At 38.1% G+C, this 22,227-nt stretch overlaps 2 protein-coding genes across 4 annotated transcripts in view; both read right to left on the bottom strand.

Annotated features, from left to right (window-relative positions):
* The window catches only part of arhgef3 (Rho guanine nucleotide exchange factor (GEF) 3), a 33,334-nt gene extending 23,658 nt beyond the window's left edge, over nucleotides 1-9,676 (bottom strand). For both annotated transcript variants that reach the window (XM_055159334.1, XM_055159335.1), the window contains exons 1-2: nucleotides 9,531-9,676; nucleotides 1,696-1,759 (exon numbers count right to left, since the gene is read on the bottom strand). In XM_055159334.1, the coding sequence (XP_055015309.1) occupies nucleotides 1,696-1,759; nucleotides 9,531-9,565 (99 nt within the window). In that variant the 5' untranslated portion in view covers nucleotides 9,566-9,676. The remainder of the gene's footprint in view (nucleotides 1-1,695; nucleotides 1,760-9,530) is intronic.
* A 7,100-nt stretch (nucleotides 9,677-16,776) lies between these two features.
* Nucleotides 16,777-22,227, bottom strand: part of il17rd (interleukin 17 receptor D) — a 44,101-nt gene continuing 38,650 nt past the window's right edge. For both annotated transcript variants that reach the window (XM_020922095.2, XM_055159650.1), the window contains exons 14-16: nucleotides 20,707-21,159; nucleotides 18,636-18,937; nucleotides 16,777-17,638 (exon numbers count right to left, since the gene is read on the bottom strand). In XM_020922095.2, the coding sequence (XP_020777754.2) occupies nucleotides 17,538-17,638; nucleotides 18,636-18,937; nucleotides 20,707-21,159 (856 nt within the window). In that variant the 3' untranslated portion in view covers nucleotides 16,777-17,537. The remainder of the gene's footprint in view (nucleotides 17,639-18,635; nucleotides 18,938-20,706; nucleotides 21,160-22,227) is intronic.

Below are 22,227 nucleotides of genomic sequence, written 5' to 3'. Positions count from 1 at the left end.
TATACTTGTAGAAAGGACATCTGTTCAGATGAGTATCTAGTTTTAATTAGTATTTGTGTTTTGATTCTGACAGCCCTGCCTTGGACATAACAGTTCTGAAGATGATTTCTGAGAGTTTTCTGTTTGTTTAGTGTTTCTCCTGCAGTGGAGCCGGTGAGGAGATAAACATGTGACTCTGTGATGGACAGACTCTTAAACAAAACTCAAAGAGACAAAGAACGGAAACTGATCGAGACTGAGCGGACATTACATAAGGGACAAATACAATACAACACTGTTACTATGGAGACAGATCCTGGTTTAGACCCAGTTTAGTCTTAGTTTGGTTCTGGGTTAGTCCTAGTCCTAGTGTAGTGTGTCTGTTATAGGCACTGGAACAACATATCCATGGAAACAAGCAGGAGGAGGCTCTCCTTCAGGCCAAATAAGAGTCAGATTTGTGGAGATGTGAGCTCAGTCAGGCTCAGAGTAAGGAGGCGTTTATTTTAATATATTTTTTGGTTTTAAAAAAGTTACAAGGTGGGATTTTAAGTTTGCTCAGCCCATTTTCAGTCTTGGTTTTTGTGTAAGTTTAAGGTGCATTCACCTGGTCCTGGTTTTAGTCAAATTTAGTTCATACGTAGATTTGGATTTCCCAGTTTCCACTTTTAAATGAAAGGATGCTGGGAATCAAGATCAAATTTGCTCTTAATTATTGCAGATGCGAGATACAGAGAACAAGGGGTCATAAGCATTGCTTCATTCCGTCTGCCCCAGGGCAGCTGTGGCTACAGTAGTATCTTACCACCACTGAGTGTGGAGTGAGTGAACAACGACCACAGTGTAGTCTTTGAGAAGCTTTGACAAGCCCGTAAATGTAGTTTTATTAATTAGATGCATGAATTTGAGAAAATATAATGAAAGAGGACTCACCCGCCGGTAGTAGACAAAGAGACAACAGCCCATTTTTACATCCTAGAGACCACCAACACCATCCAGGACTGAACCAGATCTGAACTGGGCTTGAACAAGGTCTAAACCAGACCAGGGCTCGGACTAAACTTGGTCTAAATCCGGACTAAACCAGGACTAACCCGGGTCTAACACAGTCTCCTCCTGAGCTCTGGAGGGTTTCCTTGGACCTGTCTCTGAGTGGACTATAGTTGGACCACAGACGGGGAGCAGGGCCATTGTTGAGGCAGTTCCCGTTGGACAAACAGGAAGTGACGGTTGTCGGGGGATACGGTGAAACGCTAATATTAGCATCAACGGGAAAAACAGACTGGAGCCAAGTGCAGGTTCACCGACCACCACGAGGGACTGGCTTCAGCAGAATACTGTACTAATACTGTACTACTATCTATCAAGGTTTCAGAAGGATAAAAATTAAGACTACTGCCATAGTGATTACATTTGTAAACAAAATCTGATATCTTCTGAATGGAAAAAAGTTATCAAACTGTTTCATACAACAGCAGAAACCCAAGAAGAGGTTACAATAAAGTAGAGCATATAAGGCACTAGCGAGCATTAAAACAGAACCAAAGACTAAACTGGGCTCAAACCAGGACTTGTATAGGGCACTTCGTCCATTTCAATATCTGCATTCTGAAAGCAATTCCATGCATTTCATCTATTACATTTTTTGAACAGATTCAGATGTGAAATGGGGATGGAGAGTTGGAGAGACATTCAATAATAAAACTTCCTACTCACCCCTCGGACGGGCGAGGCTGCTTCAGGCTGCAGTGAAGGCGAGGGCCTCTTCTGCAGCTTCCACCTGGAACAAAACAGCAGGATTTCAGCTTTGGAACTGGCAACCCAAATGAACTGGCAACCCAAAGGGACTTGTATGAGGCTCTTTCTGCTTTCTGATTGGATAATCGTCTTTGTTGTGGTCCAAGACAAGAAAAATATCTGATGAAGGCTTTTTTTTGCCGAAACGTTATTTTGTTAATAAAAAAGCTTTTGGACATCGGCCAACCGAGTGTGCTATGCATTTTTTCATCCTGGTCTGGATAATCGTCTTTGCCAACCATTGCCATATTCTTGTGAGTTTTAAGTCATTTCATAATGTTGTTATGTCATCAGAAACTTACCCGTTTTGTTTCATTCACACATGTTTGAGTAATCCAGTATTATTAGTCTGTCTACATGTCCAAAGCTCAAAATGCTCTATTCCACCACCACTTTTCAATTTAACAACTACCAGTAGAAATTGCCAATTCCAGGGCTGAACTAATCCAAATGATAAGTGAAGGTACATGGAGTTTAAACACACACTGGAGCACTTCCTGTATCACCACTTGACATCACAAGGTGGAACAAAGTGTTGTCTGGTTTTCTGTCTGATAGAAGAACTCAGTCTAAATCTGCAGGGTTTGTGCGTTAAACATGTGTGAATGAAACAAAACAAAACTCCAGGTCTGTTTTAGATTTTTAATGAGGAACGATAGATCAGAAAATAGCGTAATATGGGCCCTTTAACTGTGTTTTGATAAAAAAAATTTGTAAGTGTCATGGGCACATTAAATACAGTTCCAAACACAGAGCTGCAGGTAGACACAGGTGCAGACAGCGGAGAGGAATGCAGCCAAACCCACAGATTCATTTGACCCTTTCAAACTCTCAGTGTTTCTATTGTACCAGAGAAATGTTGCTCTTCTGGTTCAGCTCTACACCCGCACAACTGACGCTTTTATAATTACAGGTATAATTAAGGTAATTATGTTACACACAAATTCAAATGTGAAATCGTCTTTGTTTATTTCGTTGTGACATAATTTTTCACACATTTTTCTTTTCATACTGAGTCCATGTTTTGATATAGATTAGCAATAACATTTAGTGGCTATTTTAAGATTTGGTCATTTTCTTTTGATCAAGATTTACTCATTTTGACAGGGATCAGTATAATGCAAAATTTTAAGATCTCATATTACATTAAAGGTTCACTGTGTAATTTTTCTGGTGGAGGGTCTGCCGTGTCTTTCTTGTCTCCATGGAGATGTTATTGATTCGCCTTGAAACTACCAAAGCATTAGCCTGATTCATTCCAGTTTCACTTTGTGGAAACCATCTGACCCTGCAGCATTAGGATTCATTCACTCGACGGCAGGTGGGTGCTTTTTTATTTAACCAATTGCTGTTATTGGGTCGTGACGTATGTAATGCACCAAATCCCGTAGGAAGAAAGACAATAACGTCTTTCCCCTTGATAAAATTCACCAAACATTCTTTTTATTCCGGCTTAAAATCCTCAATTTCTGGAATCGCTGACAACACAGAATGTATGGCTTTGTCTACATCCATCTTTACTGTTTTGTTTACTGTTGTGCTGTACCACAAAAGGGACCCAGACAGGCGCTTGAGGTTGACAGTATGGCTTCACATCTCTTCACTGATTGGCCGGTGCACGGTCTACAACTTCCAGGGTTCTTGCAAACTGTCAAGTGTATTCCGATTTCTGACCTAGTAGCTGGTTAGTAGGGATGGGCATTTGATTAAATTTTCTTAATCGATTGTCGGGAGAATTAACGATCGATTATCTATTAATCATTAAAGTTTTTATATTAAAATGTATCATCATTATTATCTGCACTACTAATCTGTATAAAATAAATAAATATAAAATAAAATAAGTAAGTATAAAATAAAATAAAAATAAATTAAACTTTACGACATATAAACTGTAACCACTCTAGAGCCACATCAGCCCGTTTGACATTATAATGTGTTTAATGCAGATTTGAGCAAGTCTTACAGAAACAAAACTTAAAACCGTATGGCTAATTTGCATAAACTAACTGAAGAAAAAATAACAGCTCTTGTGCGCTGATGCGGTTCAACTTCTGTCAGATTAAAGGACACGACTCAGTGGAATACAGGTTAGTGTGACCAGATTTGCGTTTGTCAAAAGCAGGACACCGTACGGGAGGTGGGAGGTGGGGACTCGTCAAAACTTTCTCCCACTGGACACAGAAACATATGTGCTGCTTTGTACACTGTGCATATGGCCTCACACTTGTCCCAACTGGAATGGAAAGCATGGACTTTCTTGTAAAAAACATCGTTAAATACGCATTTGCGCTTCGGGACGTTGTAGACCAGGGGTGTCAAACTCATTTTGGTCCCGGGGCCGTAACATTTTTTTATTATATTATTTATATAAGATTTATATATTTATTATATATAATAAGAGGAGTCAGCGTTTCAGGTTCATGCAGCTAAAAGCTGGAACAGTCTTCCTAAACATGTGAGACAGACTCTTCTGTGATGCTATTTAAATCCAGACTCAAAACATTTCTGTTTAACTGTGCATATAACTGAAAGGTTTTCATTCTGCACTCTTCTCTCCAATTTATGTCTCTCTTTTTTAATTTTAATCTTCATGATTATTTATGTTTTGATTTGTTTTTATATTTCTTATTCTGTAAAGCACTTTGAATTACTTTGTGTACGAATTGTGCTATACAAATAAACTTGCCTTGCCTTGCCTACAATTTCAACACAATGTTTTAACATGAACTTGTTTAACATTAACTTGTATAAATAGGAATAAGTAAATTTTCTTAGAAAATCCTGCACTCTGCGTCCACTTTTCTCATTTTTGACATTTTTCTGATGAGGGTGTCACGGTCAACAGTCAAAGCGATCGTCCTTTAAGAGCGTTTGGAAAGAGACAAGTCTTCATTTGTGCTGCTCTGGTGGGAGGGGCCACGTACAGAGGACACTGCTATGATAAACACTGCAGAAAATTAACAATATTTTAATAAAAAATATAATAAAAATATTTTAGTAGAAAATCAGTCGAGGGCCAGATTAAAGGTCTTGGAGGGCCGGATCTGGCCCCTGGGCCGCATGTTTGACACCTGTGTTGTAGACTGACTGACTGTTTGTGTCTCGCTCCTTCTGAGTGCACAGAGCTACATGTACAGACCTGTTTGGTCACACTACGCACAGCAACCTACATTCTGTTTGTTGATTAAAATGAACGTAATCGATGAAATTCTTAATGATCAATTATCGATTAATCAACTAATCATGCCCGTCCCTACTGGAGAGAAATGGAATTGAATGGAGGCAGTAGGTGGCGTCAAAGCATGTGAAATGGTCACACTTTTATGCATCTCTTTTTCACCTTCAAAGCAATGAAAGTGCTTTAACTCAAGGAACTACTCACTCATTCACACTCACATGCCACACCAGTGTACACAGATACTAGGGTTGAGGTGAGTTAAGTGTCTTGCTCAAGGACACAATGACTGCATTCATCTGTGAGAGCTGGAATCGCACTGCCAACAACACAACCAGTGGATCTGAATGCTCTACTAATGATTTAGATTTAGATTTAGATTTAGATTAAGCGTGGAGACATGCAGGGAGAACAAGCAAACAAAGTACAAGTCAGATCTGTGGAGAGTACACCCCACTTTCCTTATATTGTCAGATCTGCGTTAGGATCTTGCTGCCTGTAGCTGAGGACTGACTGCATATTTTTGATGTTTAGAGATATTGTAAGATCACAGAATTTGCTTATGACTGTCTATTGATTCAGATAAGGTCTATATCTGTATTGATTGTACAGATGTGGTGGATGAGTTTGGACTTAGACCCATTCTGACAACAGACTGATAACCTCTGAAAACATCCTCCACGTAAACAGTGTAATCTTCACAATTTAAAGGTCCTGTATTGCGCAAAATTGACTTGTGAGCTGTTGTTATAAGGTTGTTGCCTCATCAAAAAACCTGGAGAACAGAACCTGCAGTTGTCTTTTTATTCATTCACACATGTTTGAGTAACTGCATTATTAGTCTGTCTGCATCTCCAAAGCTCAAAATGCTCTGCCCCACCTTGTGACTTCAAAGCGGTCGTTTTCACACCACAAACTTGCCTCTTATTTGGCCTGAAGGAGAGCCTGCTTGCATCAGCTGTTCAGGCATTTTAAACTTTTGAAAACCGCCTTGGAATTTACATGACGTTGTATGAAATTTAATAAAGCATGGAAAACAAGTAAAAACAAATTAGCCGTAAGTTAGAAGTTACAAAAAGCTGCACAATAGCCAGCAGAGGGTGCAAAATTCTGCCAGGTGACGCACTAAAAACAGAAGCAGCTTAAAGGGTAATGCTATTTCTGATTTTTGTTATAATGTTGTTTCCTCATCACAAACAGACCTGGAGTTGTGTTTTGTTTTGTTTCATTCTCACATGTTTAACACACAGCACTCTGCATATTTAGGTTTTCTGTTTGAGTTCTTCTATAAAAAAACAGAAAACACTGTCCCACTTTGTGATGTCATGTGGTAATACATAAAGTGTTTGTTTTACTGTGTTTTTAAACTCTGTACAATTTCACTAATATCATTTGTATAATTTCAGCCCTGCAAATACCAATCTCTTAGCCTGATTCATCAGACCGTCTGACCTCACAGCGTTATGATTCGTTCACTCAACTGTAGATGGGTACTTTTTTTCATTTAACCAATCACTGCTGTTTGGTCATGACGTATGTAATGCGCCATTAATGGGGCTAATTGGTATATTAAGCTTTTCCCAAATCCCATAGGAAGAAAGGCAGTAACGTCTTTCCCCTTGATAAAATTCACCAAACATTCTCTGTTCTGGCTTTAAATCCTCGATCTCGGGAATCGTTGCCAACACAGAATATATGGCTCTTTGCTGATTGTCTTGTGCCTGAACTTGCACTTCTGGGGTTCTTGCAAACCGTCTAGTGTCTTCTGATCCCTGACCTAGTCACTGGAGAGAAATTAATTTGAGTGGAGGCACTAGGTGGCACCAGCCTGGCTACAAAGCTCTACTCAATTAAAGGTAAAAGGAGCTGTTTACTTGAAAACTACTGTTTCATGACATCACAAGGTGGAACAGAGCATTTTGAGCTTTGAAGATGTAGACAGACTCATAAACCAGGATTACTCAAATGTGAGAATGAAACAAAAAACAGCTCCAGGTATTTTTTTTATTTTTTATTTTTTGATGATTTAACAACATTATAACACGACTTAAAGCTTACAAGAGTTAATTTTGCGTAATATAGGATCTTTATGCAGGACCGGGGATGGAGTGAATGAATAATGATCTGTAAAGGCGTCTTTATGACACATGTCTGTGAAAAACACTATATAAACTAAAACTTCCTTCCTTCCTTCCTTACTTAGTTACTCACTTATTTACTTCCTTCCTTATTTCCTTAGTTACTTCCTTTCTTCCTTATTTACTTACTTACTTAGTTACTTCCTTCCAACCCTTCCTTACTTCCTTAGTTACTTATTTACATACTTCCTTCCTACCTTGCTTGCTTAATTCCTTGCTTGCTTCCTTCGTTCCTTCCTTACTTACTTATGTACTTCCTTCCTTTCTTCCTTCCTTCCTTCCTTACTTAGTTCCTTTCTTCCTTACTTACTTACTTAGTTACTCCCTTCCTTCCTTCGTTTTTTCCTTCCTTCATTCCTTACTTAGTTACTTACTTACATACTTCCTTCCTTCCTTGCTTACTTAATTCCTTGCTTGCTCCCTTCGTTCCTTCTTTCCTTTCTTACTTACTTATCTACTTCCTTCCTTCCTTCCTTACTTAGTTACTTCCTTCCTTCCTTCGTTACTTAGTTACTTCCTTCCTTCCTTCTTTACTTCCTTACTTAGTTATTCCCTTCCTTCCTTCCTTACTTACTTACTTACTTACTTAGTTACTCCCTTCCTTCCTTCCTTTTTTCCTTCCTTCCTTCCTTACTTACTTTATACTATGCTTAAAACAATTAGCACCTATCTTAAAACAGAGTGATTTGGGTTCTGAAGAAGTAGTTGTATTACTCAAATGTGAATTACTACAGAGTTAAGCTAAAAAAAATTAATATAGCATACATTTCTGACGCAAGACTTACACTGCAAAAAGCAATATCTAGGTAAATTTAAAGAATGGCTTAAATAAGTAACATTTGACTTTATTTGAGTAGATTCAACCTAAACGTAAAATGATCTACCAATAGGATAAGAGTGTTTTTCTTCATTGCAACAACATTTGATTTAGTTTCTTATTTTACATCCAAAGAGCTGCTGTTATTCTTATGTATTTGTAAGTATAGCAAGGTTTTTTTCATATTTTAAGTACAAAAAGTTGTATTCCACTGGTAGATAATTTTACTTGTCATGTGAAATTTACTCAGATCATGATGAAACTTTCTTAATTCAAGTGATCTTAACTTGAATAGGTTTTAGTTCTTGCAGCATGAACTTTACTTAACTTTAAACTCTGAAAGTGACGTTGTTTTTCATTATAAACTGCTTTCAATCTCACGCGTGTTACACAACGGTTTGAACTTGGCCAAACCTTACTTCTTCCCACTTCTAAATGCGCTTTTCTCATGTTTTTCTTGCAGAGTCGAGTTGTAAAAATCAGTTTATTAAAAGCAGACAGTCATGAGTTTGAGCTGGAGCCTCTGAGTCACTGCTGTTGCTGCTGCTGCTGCTCCCAAACCCAACCACTCCTATTTAACCAAAAACTACAACTAAAACATCAGATTTTTCACTCTTCTGTCACAAATATTGGATAGTATTTGTAACTTTTCTGTAAGTGCTGTCTTTAAAACAGGAGTAAACGAAGATCAGGGCCAAAATAGGACTTAAATTATAGGACTAAACCAGGATTTAACCAAGAATAAACAAGAAAAATACACAGGTAAACTAGTAAAATCACCTCAGAACTAACCCAGGACTAAATCAATTAACAACAGGACTTAAACTTGAACTAACCCAAGACTTAACCAAGACTAAACAAGAACAACATAAAGCTAAACTGCAGAACTATTAAACAGAATTAAAGTAGTAGGAGCCTCAGAACTAAACCAGGACTAAACCAGGACCAGGACTAAAACAGGACTTAAACTAAGACTAACTCAGGATTTAACCAAGACAAAACAAAGACCAAAGCAGGACCAATGACCAAACTACAGGACTATTAAACAGGACTATCCTAGCAACTGGCATCGCTTAACCAGGACTAAACCAGGGTCAGGACTTAAACAGGACTAAAACTAAGCCCGAGCTTAACTAAGCCTAAACCAGGATTTAAACGAGACAAAACAAAAGCAATATGCAGCTTAACTATAGGAATATTAAATGGGATTAAACTAGCACAGAACTAACCCAGGACTAAACTAGGACTAAAGTGGCTGACATCTCTTAAAAAGGACTAAACTAGGACATAAACTATAACAGGACTTCAACAAGAACTAACCCAGGACTTAACCAAGACTAAACAAGAACTAAAGCAACTCACTTTCCAATAACTTTTCACAAATGTCATCTCTAAAACCAAGGACTAAAGCAGGACCAATGACCAAAACTATAAGACTATTAAACAGGACTAAACTAGTAGGGACCAAACCTTGACTAATCTAGGACTTCACCAAGACTAAACAAGGACTAAAGCAACTCCACTCTACCAAAACAGGACCAAACCAAGTCTAGACATAACCAAGATTAAACCTGTCAACAAAGAATTCAGCTTCTTACTTTACTCTAAAAAACAACCTTACCTGGATCTTTTCGGACAGTCGTCATTTTTCTGCATCTGATTTGAAAATAATCCACAAAATCATGAAAATACACAAAGATAAAAGTTCTTTTGAATGAAGTTGGAGCAGGTTTGATCAGATCCAAAAGACACAGCAGCAGAGATTGTGTGGAGAGGCTGGTCCTGGACAAACAAGTCTCACCTTCAAAATAAAAGCACAAGATATAGATAGAGTGCATTGGTATTAGAAAGCAGGACTAAACCAGGACTGAGACAGACCTAGACCAGAGCTAAACCAGGACTAAACAAGGACTATGACAGAGTTTGAACTTAACCAGAACTAAACCAAAGCTAAACCAGGACTAAATCAGGACTAAACCAGGACTGAGACAGACCTAGACCAGAACTAAACCAGGACTAAGATAAAGCTAGACCTGAACTAAACCAGGACTAAACCAGAAGTAAATTAAAACTAAACCAGGACTAATACAAGGTTAAACCAGAGCTAAACCAGGACTAAACAAGGACTATGACAGGGCTAAACTAGAACTAAACCAGGACTAAGACAGAGTTAGAACTTAACCAGAACTAAACCAAAGATAAACCAGGACTAAATCAGGACTAAACCAAGACTAAGACAGACCTAGACTAGAACTAAACCAAGGCTAGGACAAAGCTAGACCTGAACTAAACCAGGACTAAACCAGAACTAAACCAAAACCTAACCAGAACTAAGACAGGGCTAAACCAGGATTAAGACAGAGATAAACCAGGACTAAACAGGACTAAATCAGGGCTAGACCAGAACCAAACCAGGACTAAACAAGGACTAAGTCAGAGCTAAACCAGAACTAAACCAGGACTAAGACAGGGATAGACCAGAACTAAACCAGAATAAAGACAGGGCTAGACCAGAACTAAACCAGGACTGAACCAGAACTAAACCAAAACTAAACCAGGACTAAGACAAGACTAAACCAGAACCAAACCTGGACTAAACAAGAGCTAAGACAGGGCCAGACCAGAACCAAACCAGCATTAAGACAAGGGCTAGACCAGAACTAAACCAGGACTGAACCAGAACTAAACCAAAACTAAGACAGGACAAGACCAGAACCAAACCAGAACTAAATAAGGACTAAGAAAGGGCTAAACCAGAACTAAAACAGGACTAAAACAGGGCTGGACCTGGACTAAATCAGGACTAGACCTGGACTAAACCAGGACTAAGATAGTGGTAGAACAGAACAAAACCAGAACTAAACCAGGACTAAGACAGGGCTAGATCAGGACTAACACAGGGCTGAATCAGGACTAAGACAGGGCTAGACCAGGACTAAACCAGAACTAAACCAGGACTAAATCAGAACTGAACTAGGACTAACATAGGACTAAACAAGGATCAAACAAAGGTTAATGCAAGACCAGACCAGAACTAAACTAGAACTAAATCATGACTCAATCAAACCAAGTCTAATGCAGAACTGTAGCTTCACTAGAATCATTTGGATAATTTCAGCTCTGGAATTGCAGAACTCTACTGGCCTAAAGGTAAAAGGAGCCGTTCACTTAAAAACTACCACTTCATGACATCACAAGGTGGAACAGAGCATAACACAACTCCAGTTTTTGATGAGGTAACAACATTATAACATGGCTTAAAGCACACAAGTTCAGGTTTTTTCACTTAATAATTAATTACAAAAACATTTCCTTGATTCCTAAAGATTTTTCTGACTCTCTCCCGCTCCCTCTTTCTTTCTTTCTTTCTTTCTCTTTTTAAATTTGAACTCTCTGTTGTCAAATTCAAACATACTTGAAATTCTTTATTATTCACATAGATCCTTGTGCTTTTTTTTTTTTTTTTTTTTTTTTTTGTGAAACCACTTATCAATCCGACTGATCCCAAAGGTGCACTGTGTAACTTTTCTGGCAGAGGTGGAGATGTTATTGTTTTTGTCTGGAATGTCCCGGTGTGGCATTGAATGTATCTTGTATTTACTCAATAACGTGGGTTTTTATTGACCTAAAAAGTTGCATTCTTATTGTGAGTGGGCTCGCCTCTCCGCAGATTTGACATTAAACTTGAGCCTGTGGTGTCAACTGCTGTCTCTGTAGAGATAAGGAAGTGTTATGTCATACTGTGGAACATTCCAGCAGTGTTGGGCAGTAACAGATTGCATGTACCGGCGTTATGTAATCAGAGTACAAATTATGAGTAACTGTATTCAGTTACAGTTACTGTTTCAGTGAGTGGTAATTGGATTACAGTTACTTTGTTGAAATAAATGAGATTACATGGTGGTATTTTCCTGTTTTCACATTCTGGGCTAAACCAGGACTAAAACCAGAACTAAAACCAGGACTAAACCAGAACTAAAACCAGGCCTAAACTAGGTCTAAACTAGGTCTAAACCAGGTGTAAACTAGGACTAAACCAGGTCTAAACTAGGTCTAAACTAGGATTAAACCAGATGTAAACCAGGACTAAACCAGGCCTAAACCAGGTCTAAACTAGGACTAAACCAGGTGTAAACTAGGACTAAACCAGGACTAAAACCAGGCCTAAACTAGGTCTAAACTAGGTCTAAACCAGGGGTAAACCAGGACTAAACCAGGACTAAACCAGGTCTAAACTAGGTCTAAACTAGGATTAAACCAGGTGTAAACTAGGACTAAACCAGGACTAAACCAGGACTAAACCAGGTCTAAACTAGGTCTAAACTAGGACTAAACCAGGTCTAAACTAGAACTAAACCAGGACTAAACCAGGTCTAAACTAGGTCTAAACCAGGTGTAAACTAGGACTAAACCAGGACTAAACCAGGACTACACCAGGACTAAACCAGGTCTAAACTAGGTCTAAACTAGGACTAAACCAGGACTGTTTAAACTAGGACTAAACCAGGTGTAAACTAGGCTTAAACCAGGTCTAAAACCAGGACTAAATCAAGTGTAAACTAGGACCAAACCAGTTCTAAAACCAGGACTAAACCAGGTCTAAACAATGTGATACCTAACAGTAGGGTGGACATAATTTCAGGCAGCACTGATCTCATATAAAAATAATTTTTCTATCAATAATATTTTTAATATGGTTAAGTAAAAACTGGACTTTTTATTGTCTTTAAGCAGACTTATATTTTGTTAAGATTTCCTCATCTTTGCTTCTCTACAGCAAACAACTGCCTGTTCATGGAGACTTGGGCTCAACAGACAATTTGAAGACAAGCACCTAGAATTTTCAGGATGTGTTGCTACATTCATGTAGTTTTAAAAAGCATGACAATATCAAGTAATCCAAAGTATTCAGATTACATTACTCACTTTAAGTAATTTAATGGATTACGTTACAAACTACATTCTGGTGTATGTAATCTGTAATCTGTAATCTGTAAAGGAATACATTTTAAAATTAATCTTCCCAACACTGCATTCCAGACAGTATCTCCATGGAGAGAAGCAGGAGACAGACGCTCCAAAAGTTACATGGTGCACCTTTAACTAAAACGTCAGACTAAAATCTTCGTCTAGTCCAAGTGAAACTGTTTCTGAACACTTTGGAGCACAGACAAACTGGGCTGACTGGGCTCTTTGTGAAGATGAGACTCTGATCTTCCCTAATTATCTGATCTCATCTAATTACAAGTGGGAACAAGCTCTGCAACCACTCCTGTATTCCACCAAAACCAACTAAAACATGTCAGATTTTCACTTTGCTCGCAGTAATGTGGGTCTTATTTGTAACTTTTCACAATTGATATACTTCTACAGCAGAACTAGACCAGGATCAGGGCCAAAACAGGAGTTAAACTGGGACTAAACCAGGATTTAACCAAGACTTAAGTAGGACAAAAAAACAAACAAAAGGACCACACCTGGACTAACCCAAGTCAAAACCAGATCTTAACTAGGACTTAAGAAAGAAATAAGACAACGTAGGTAAAAGGTACTATATTATGCAAAATTGACTCTTTTTTTTTTCTTTTTTTTTATACCATGTTATAATGCTGTTACTTCCTCAAAAACAGACCTGGAGTTGTGTTTTGTTTCACTCACACATGTTTGAGTAAATTTACATTATTGGTCTGCCTGCATCTTCTAAACTCAAAGTGCTCTGTTCCACCTTGTGATGTCATGAAGTTCCAGTTTTCAAGTTAACATCTCCTTTTACCTTTAGTTCATTGGAGATCGACAGATCCAGGGCTCAAATAATCTAAATGATTCTAGTGAAGGTGTGTGGAGTTTAAAAACACAATGAAGCACTTGATCGTATCACCGCATGACATCACAAAGTGGAACAGAGTGTTTTTTGTTTGAGAAAAGAACTCAGCCTAAATCTGCAGGGTTTGTGTGTCAAACATTTGAGAATGAAACAAACACAACTCCAGCTTGTGGTGAGGAAACATTATAATATAGATCAGAAAATCATGTAATATAGCTTAGTAAAACAAAATTACTGCATAAAGACAATAAAAATTAAAAGACTCTAAGAACTAACCCAGGACTAAACAAGGGCTTAACCCAGACTAAACAAGGATTTAAGCAAGTCTATTTGTGAACCCTTTGGAGTCCAGTCAAGTGGCTGGGCTCTTTGTGAAGCTGAGACTCTGTAGTTTTGTAGTTTTGATTTGATATACTCTCTCCTCTGCACTGAAAAAAAAAAACAGATATTAAATACCACTTGAATTTTTTAGGTAAATATAAATAGAAGTAAATAGGACTGTCACGATAATTACTATAGGCACTTTTTCTTTGTACTAGTGGCATTTTTGGTTATTTTTTTGCACTAGGATAAGATCTTAATAATGATCTTTTATGACTCTTTAGACACAGACAGATTACTTAAAGGTGTATTGTGTAACTTTTCTTGTGCAGGGTATGTCAAATGGCTTGGAGATGTTATTGCTTTGTCTGGAATGTTTCACAGTATGGCATTAAGCCTTTCTATCTTCATGGAGACCAAACTAGACCAAGTTACAGATCAGATCTGTGGAGAGGCAACCTCGCTCACAGTCAGAATATCTGTTTTTCTAGGTAATTTTGACCCATTAAACCACCTGTAATTGAATAAATGTAAGATAGAGCTGTTTAACGTTATACTGTGGAACATTCTTGACAATTCCTTTTTCACTTAAGCCAAAACCACTAAAAATCAGATTTAGGGACTTGAAATAAAGTTAAAACAGTCCTTTCTGGACTCTAATCCCCTTTAAATGCCTCCTATGGACAAATGTTGAGGATTAACACTTGTATTTTAAACACCTGAAACAATACATCCAGTTGAATACAATACAATGGCTATGTCAGTATTGAATAAATAACTAAATTTTTAAGGTGGAATTCATGTAAAAATGTAGGAAAATTCAAAGTTTGCTGCACAAGTAAATTTGAATTTAAAGGAGTTAATAATACTTCAGTTAATCTCAGTAATAGGTTCTAATTTTTTAATAAGGTTTTATTATGAAAATCCCTTATTATCTTATGTTTTTTTTTATAATCTAACTCTCCCATCTTTCAATTCTTTATCTGTTTAATGAGTGCTACTATTTTCATTTCTGTCCACATATAGTCTTGTTTATACCGTGTGCTTTTATTGTGAAGGGCCCTCTTTCTGTCCGTTTTGTGCTGTTTTAAGGCTAAATCCTTTCTCCTCTGCTTCACTGACGTTGTTCAACCAGTTTCACGGTTGTAAATCTCCCCCAGACACAAGCCCCTGACAGTTTAAGCTCCTTATCAACTTTAACAACATGTTTTATCTGGAAAAAACGATATTATCTGAACCATCGGACTGGAGACGCCTATGGATTTATGACGACTGTAAAAAGGCATCAAAAGACTCAGCGCTTCTGCTCCTAAATAAATACAACACTCCTTTTAAACCCAAAATAATAACACAATTACAATTAATTAAATAAATACATCGGGACATCGTGTTCAGTGTTTTTGAAATGACGAATAAATCTGCTTTGGAATTGTTATCAGTAAAACCTCTATCTGATTTGAACATGTTTACCTCATATGCAGGTTTATCAAATTTAAAGGTGTTCTGTGTAACCTTTCAGATGGAGAGTCTTTTTGTCTCCAAAGATTTTTTTGTTGTTGTTTTTTTGGTTTTTGGTTTTGTTTTGCTTTGTACAGAAGGTTTCACATTATGGCTTTTAACTTATCTGTCATACATTTATTCAGTTACAATTATTTTCTTGCTCTGAAAAGTATTAGCAGAATCCAAGCAAATGGTGGACCCTCCACACAGCAAAAAGTGGAGTGTTAAAATTAACTCTCACAGGATCAACTTTAACATTTTCTCAGAGTTTATATGAGTCCAATCTGTTCTAGAGTTAATTTAACATTTTTGGAAATGTTAATTAAGTAACACTGGACCAAAGTTCCAGTTTAACCTCGAAATCCAGAGTTATATTCATGTTTTGAGAGTAAACTGATAACACTTTGTAGAGTTATTCTGATTTCGCTAAACAACACACAGAGGTGTTTTATTTTATTTTTACTTCATTTTGGTTCAGTTAAGATGAAATTATGTAAAAAAAAAATGGTTCAAACTGGTCTTCTTTCACAAGAGTTTGAAGTGGTGAATGGGAGGAGCCAAATTAACACTAAGGGAAGTTGAATTAACACTAAAAGAAGTTGAATTAACACTAAAAGAAGTTGAATTAACGCTAAAAGAAGTTGAATTAACGCTAAAAGAAGTTGAATTAAAACTAAGAGAAGTTGAATTAACACTAGAGGAAGTTGAATTAACCTCAACCACATCAACTCTGGCAAATAACCCCAACTCAACCCCCCATTTAACTTTCAAATAGTTAAAAAAACACTTTTGGTGTTAAAAACGTCTCTGAAATATTTTACCCTAAAATTTTAACCCTCCAGTTTTTACTGTGCAGTTACACATTGCACCTTTAAAAAATAAAAATCTTGCATGGAGTTTCTTCAAAGTTGTGAGTCTTAAAGGTGAACAATACTGTAATATGACCCAAGTTTTTCTCTCTTTTACTCTGCAATTACATCAGCACCTGGGTCTCAACTTGGAGGATCTTTACTGCCCCCTGGTGGGTGACTTTAAACAAGTCTTCACTAACTTCACTAGCTCCAAGACCAAGAACAAACAGTTTGTATTAAATGATTTATTCCTACAGGACAGTACTATAAAACAGTACAACTCTATAAAATGTAGAAAAATATTGAATTATTAATAAACAGCAATAAAAACATTTAAAACATCAGACATTTCCAAAATAAAATCTGTACAGACAGGAAACGCCAAGTTGTCCCTTCAGAATAAAAGTCCAATAAGAACTTCCCTTTGATGAATTCTGAAATAGTTAAACAAGTACCACTAGTTTACAGAAGATTTGTAAAATGTAACTTTGATTTTCTACAGAAGTAAAGTTTTTCATTTACTGTTAAAATAGTAAAAAAAAAAAAAAAAAAAAGCCACACTTTTAAATAAAAATTCAGTTCCTCGTGATATTACTTTTCTTCCCATGGCCATATTTGTTTTAATACAGACAAACCGTGCATGTCCCTGATTGGCTAATCCACCTGTCAATCACGCCCATCTGAACTCTGGGAGATTTAACAGTGACCAGACTCATAAAAGATTCATAAAGTACTGAAGTAAAAATTTTCCATCAGACATTTGAAAAGTTATTACAAGTTAAAATGCAAACTATGAGTAACTGCATTAAGCTTTTGAGCTGTAAAAATAAGTGAAAAAAAAAAAAAAAAAGTCACAAAAGCCAGTCCATTAAGTACCATGTGATCAAGCTGCTGCGACCTGATTGGACGCTTGTAACAGTCTGTGCTGCGCTTTGTGGCTTCCTGCATTTCTGCGTCAAAGTGCTATGTAATATTATTAACAGTAAATATTTATGTTAAAACAAAAGAGGCTCAAATTTGTCCAATCGAGTCCTTCAAATAAGTCGTTACAAATGTTCAGTAACTCCATTTTGTCCATTCATAAAAAGCTTGGCAGATGACGTCACTAGAGTCCTTTGCTCCGATTGGCCGTTCACAGTGACATCACGGGGGCCTCTTGTCGGTGCAGTTCCGCCTTACACACAGTGGTGGCGCTGCAGAGGAAAGAGGAAACAGTGGGAGGCTCCTCATCACCTGAAAGAACAGAGATGGTGCTTTGTTAGAATGGAAATCATGCTTTGAAAACAAGTCTGGGAATTACAGGCATCATGAAACAATAATCTCCTTCCTTACTCTTACCACTGGGGGGTGTTCTACGTGTATTTCTATGGGGGGATGTTTCTGTAGTTACCAAAGTGACACAATGCATACATTAGTAAACACAGTAAAAAAAAAAAATTAGTCTGTAAGTCTGAAAGCTCAAGAAAAAACACAAAATGGATTAGGCAACATATTTTCAGGAGACCGTGGTCAATATGAGTGCGAGGTCCTCTTTAGGGGTTTCAACAACAAAAACAAAAAAAAGAGAGTATCTAAGTGGAAAAACTATTGGTTTATGTGACTGTAATGTTATTTGGGAGGGACTTTAACTGCATAAATCAGCTCAAATTCCAGGTAAATCAGTTATTTATGGTCAAATTGTGTGAAATTAAAGCTCAGATGAAAGTCCAACTTGAGTAATAGAGACACCAGACAGAGCAGTGCCTATAGTTAGTTTCACATCCCCAGGGAATGTTGATGACATCCGCTGGAACGTAACAATTATACACCTTTTTAAAATTATTATTATTTTTGTTTTCTCTTCAAAAATGTCAGCTTTGGGGTTTGCCAATTGCGTCCGTTCAAATTCAGATTGTGATTTTGATTCGATTAAGATTTATCTTGCAGCTTTAAAGATGCATGGTGCAACTTTTCTGGTGGAGGGCCCATCACCTGCTTGTTTCTATGGATTTGTCATTGCTCTGCCTTGAATGTTCCACAGTGTGACATTAAACAGCTCTACCTTATATTTATTCAATTGCAGGTGGTTTCATTGCTCAAAAATACCTGGAAAAACAGACATTCTGACAGTGAGCTGGGTCTCCTCTCCACTGATCTGACATGTAACTTAGTCCGATTGGGTGACGGTGATGGACCCTTCACCTGAACAGTTACACAATGCACCTTTAATATGAAAAGTAATGTTTCGTACCAAGTCCAGAGGAAGAGGACTCGCTGTCAGCCAACGAGGACGAGTCTACATGGTCATGTGACAGCCCATCCATGAGCGGTATGGAGAGCTCCGAGGAGGGCACGGAGGAGTCGTATATCCCTGAATCCCGCGGGGGAGGTTCAGGGGGCGAAGGCTCCGGTCCCTGATCTAGACCCTGGACCGGGCCTGAGTCCTGGTCTTGAATCGGTTTGAGCTGTTCCACAGGGTGCGGAGTCTTCACATGTGGGACATTTACAGAGGACACAGCAGAGGGGGAGGGAGCAGGCAGAGGGGCGCTGCACCTGCACACACAAAACAGGACAGGTGAGAAGTCTGTGATACTAAAAGAAAGCAACAGAACACCACTATGAAAAGCCACTAAAGCGAGTTTCACATCACCAAAAAGGAAGTAGGTATTTAAAAGGATCTTGTTTCTATCCCTCTTTCGCCCTTTGGCACATTTCTAATATTGTATGATTTTTTGTGATTCCGGGGCACTTGAAAACACTACACTAAAAAGGATCATGCAACCCATATACTCATTAAACCAAAGATGGTCATTTTGACTTCTTATGTACTCTAGCTTCTCGGGTTCTTTTTAAAAAAAGTGTATTTACCTTGTTGACATGTTTACCTTTTTGACATGCTGCCATCTTCAGAACTGTCCCCGGTGTTGGTGGTGACGTATCGTACATCAGCTGTTGATACTTCCTGTAGGTGGTCAGCCTGATGGACTTGGCAGGTCGCTCAGACTGACCACGCCTCCCGTCGCCTGGTGTTCTCTGGAGGAGGGTGTCCAAGGTGTGTGACAGGAGGAGAGCTCCATCATCACGGTTAATGCTGTCCGTACCTCGTTTCCTGATTTTAATGGCCTCCCTGAGGCCCAATGACCTCAGGGAGACCTCATTGAAGATCCAATGACCCGAGCCCCTTCCCAATCTATACCAATATGGCAGATTTGAGGTTTTCCTGCTCTCCTTTGTCTTTTTGTGTTCTGGTGTCCTAATGGGAGATTCAGTAAAAGAAATAACCACATTCTGGATTAGGACGGGGCACGGGTCATTGGATCGGGGAGGACAGTGAAATCAGGAAACGAGGCACGGACAGCATTAACCGTGATGAAGGAGCGTTCCTCCTTTCACACACCTGGGACACCCTCCTCCAGAGAACACCGGGCGACAGGAGGCGTGGTCAGTCTGAGCGACCTGCAGGTCCATCAGTCTGACCACGCCCACAGGAAGTAACAACAGCTGATATACGACACGTCACCACCAACACCAGGGACAGTTCTGAAGATGGCAGCCAAAACATGTCAACAAGGTAAATACACTTTACTGTATTGTCTTTAAAAAGAACCCAATAAGCTACATATACTCATTATCGTGGTGGTGATGATGGGTATATATCACAGCTTTCTGTTTATACGCCATCCTTGAGGGCTTTTGACCATTCAATAGAATTCTTAATTGCTATAGCAATGTTTTTTGGTTTTTTTTTTTTATGTGCCTATAAATGTCTTGGTTGAGATTCAAGTTTAACACATTTTTAATCAGCTCTTTCCACTTTGAGTACAGTATATACTCAATATTCTAAAAACAGTGGCGTGCTAACTTGTTCTAGTTTGGACGCCTTCAAAAATTTGTATAATTGATCCCATTTAAGACTTGTTTAAGACTAGTGTAGACTCACATTTACAGTATGTCTATGGCAAAATGTTCAGCGGTTACCATAGAGACACAATGCACACATTAGTAAACTTTTGAACTTTTGTTTGCCTGAAAAGTTGAGGAAAAAAATACAAAATGGATTTAAACAGCACATTTTCAGGAGCCTGTGATCAATACGAGCGTTCATGGTCCTGTTTAGGTGATTTCAACAAAAAAATGAAAAAAGTGCCTAGAGTTAGCATCACACCCCCATGTCGCATTAGGTGTAAAGTATCAATACTCCTATTATAGATCAGCTGGTATGTAGAAGGCTAAATATTTTCTTTGGTGGCACTTGATGTGAAAAGTTTGAATCACTGGTCTCAAAGGTATGGACATGTTTTGGGTTTTCTTTTGAGTTTTACCTGGAGGAGGCTCTGGGGAGAGGAGAGCATCGTGGACCCGACTCGTAACCAGGACTATAACTCGGACTTAGACTGGAACTGAACGCTGGGGCCGGTTCAGATCCTGGTGCCAACAAGACCAGGTTCTTCTTTGGCGCCGATTCTAGCGTCTTCACGGTGACTTCATTCAGGACTAGACTGGACTGTGGGGCCGCTGTGGGCGTGGCCTCGCAGGGAACAGGAACTGAGCTGGAGGCGGGACTTCCTGTTTGCAAGTGCAGCTGTTGGTCGAACCAGTCAGGACTCTGTGAGATGAACTGGTGCATGTTACAGATGGAGACGTACAGGGAACGGCCAGATTTGCTCCTGAAGTAGTTCCTGCGTGAGACATTATGGGGCGCTCCGTCCCACAGAGAAGAGTTAGACGAGTGCAGACGAGAGAAGAGCTGTGGCAACTGGTCCATCAACTTCAGCCTGGAAAAGAAAAATATATGTATGCAAGTTGGAAAAGTGTGTTGTGATGTCAAATAAATTAAAATAAATATTGTTTGGCACAGCAAATCTCCACCTTATATTAGTTATCTTCAGTCTTCGAAATAATTATTATGTCTTTGTATGTTTGTATTTGAAAATATCTCAAAGCCTTGCAATAGGCCTCCCACTAACATTATTTTGCTAGTCAATTATAATTGTAAAAGGCCTTAAAATAAGAACATCTACTCAATCTAACACAGATTTAGTTTCAGTTTTCCCCAAATAGCTCAATCTGAATGGATAAGTCTCTTTTAAAAGATACAGTATGCAATTTTCTGAACATTCTCCATGGAAATAGACAAGTTTTGCCACACTAATGGAATTCCAATGGAATATTATAGCCAAAAGAAAAAATATTTTCAATGAAACAAGCAGGAATAAGCCAAAGAAGAGTCACGTTTGTGGAGATGCAAGTCCGTTCACAGTAAAGATGCATGTTTAACATTTAATTTTCAGTGCAATAACAACCTAAATGGATATATTATAAATATTATTATTATTTTACTTTAAAAAGGTTACACACTGTAGCTTTAAGTCCATAAATCCTCACCAGAAATGTGTGTTTCACTACATCTGTATAAAGGTCAGTCACATTGCTCCCTCCTTTGTTGTTGTTTTTTCATATTGTTGACAGCAGAGGGAGCTCTCAAATTTGATCACAAACCTCTTGCTTTTAAAGTGTTTTACAAATACAGACATTATTCTAAGTCCTAAAACATAAAATACGAATGCCAAGCTGAGCAAAAGAAGGTTTAGGAACTAATTAAAAACTTATGTGGGGTTTTCAGCTTCTATAAGGTAATACTGCCAGATGAGGGGCAAGAGCCAGATTTCCTTGGTGATTTCATTGTACTTTGACATGAAATATCAAAAAGGTAAATCCACAATGACGATTTTTATTAGTAACTAGTCCCACTAACCTCATTTAAAAAAAAATATATATACATTTTAGCTGCCCCCTCACCTGTATTAATAACATTGGCCTATAGATATCAGTGATGTCATCTG

The sequence above is a fragment of the Boleophthalmus pectinirostris genome, unplaced genomic scaffold (genome assembly GCF_026225935.1).
Source record: "Boleophthalmus pectinirostris isolate CB_2022bp ecotype Guang Dong unplaced genomic scaffold, ASM2622593v1 HiC_scaffold_23, whole genome shotgun sequence".
Taxonomy (NCBI): Eukaryota; Metazoa; Chordata; class Actinopteri; order Gobiiformes; family Gobiidae; genus Boleophthalmus; species Boleophthalmus pectinirostris.
Note: the sequence above shows the minus strand (reverse complement) of the source record. Positions and strands in the feature narration are given on the sequence as shown.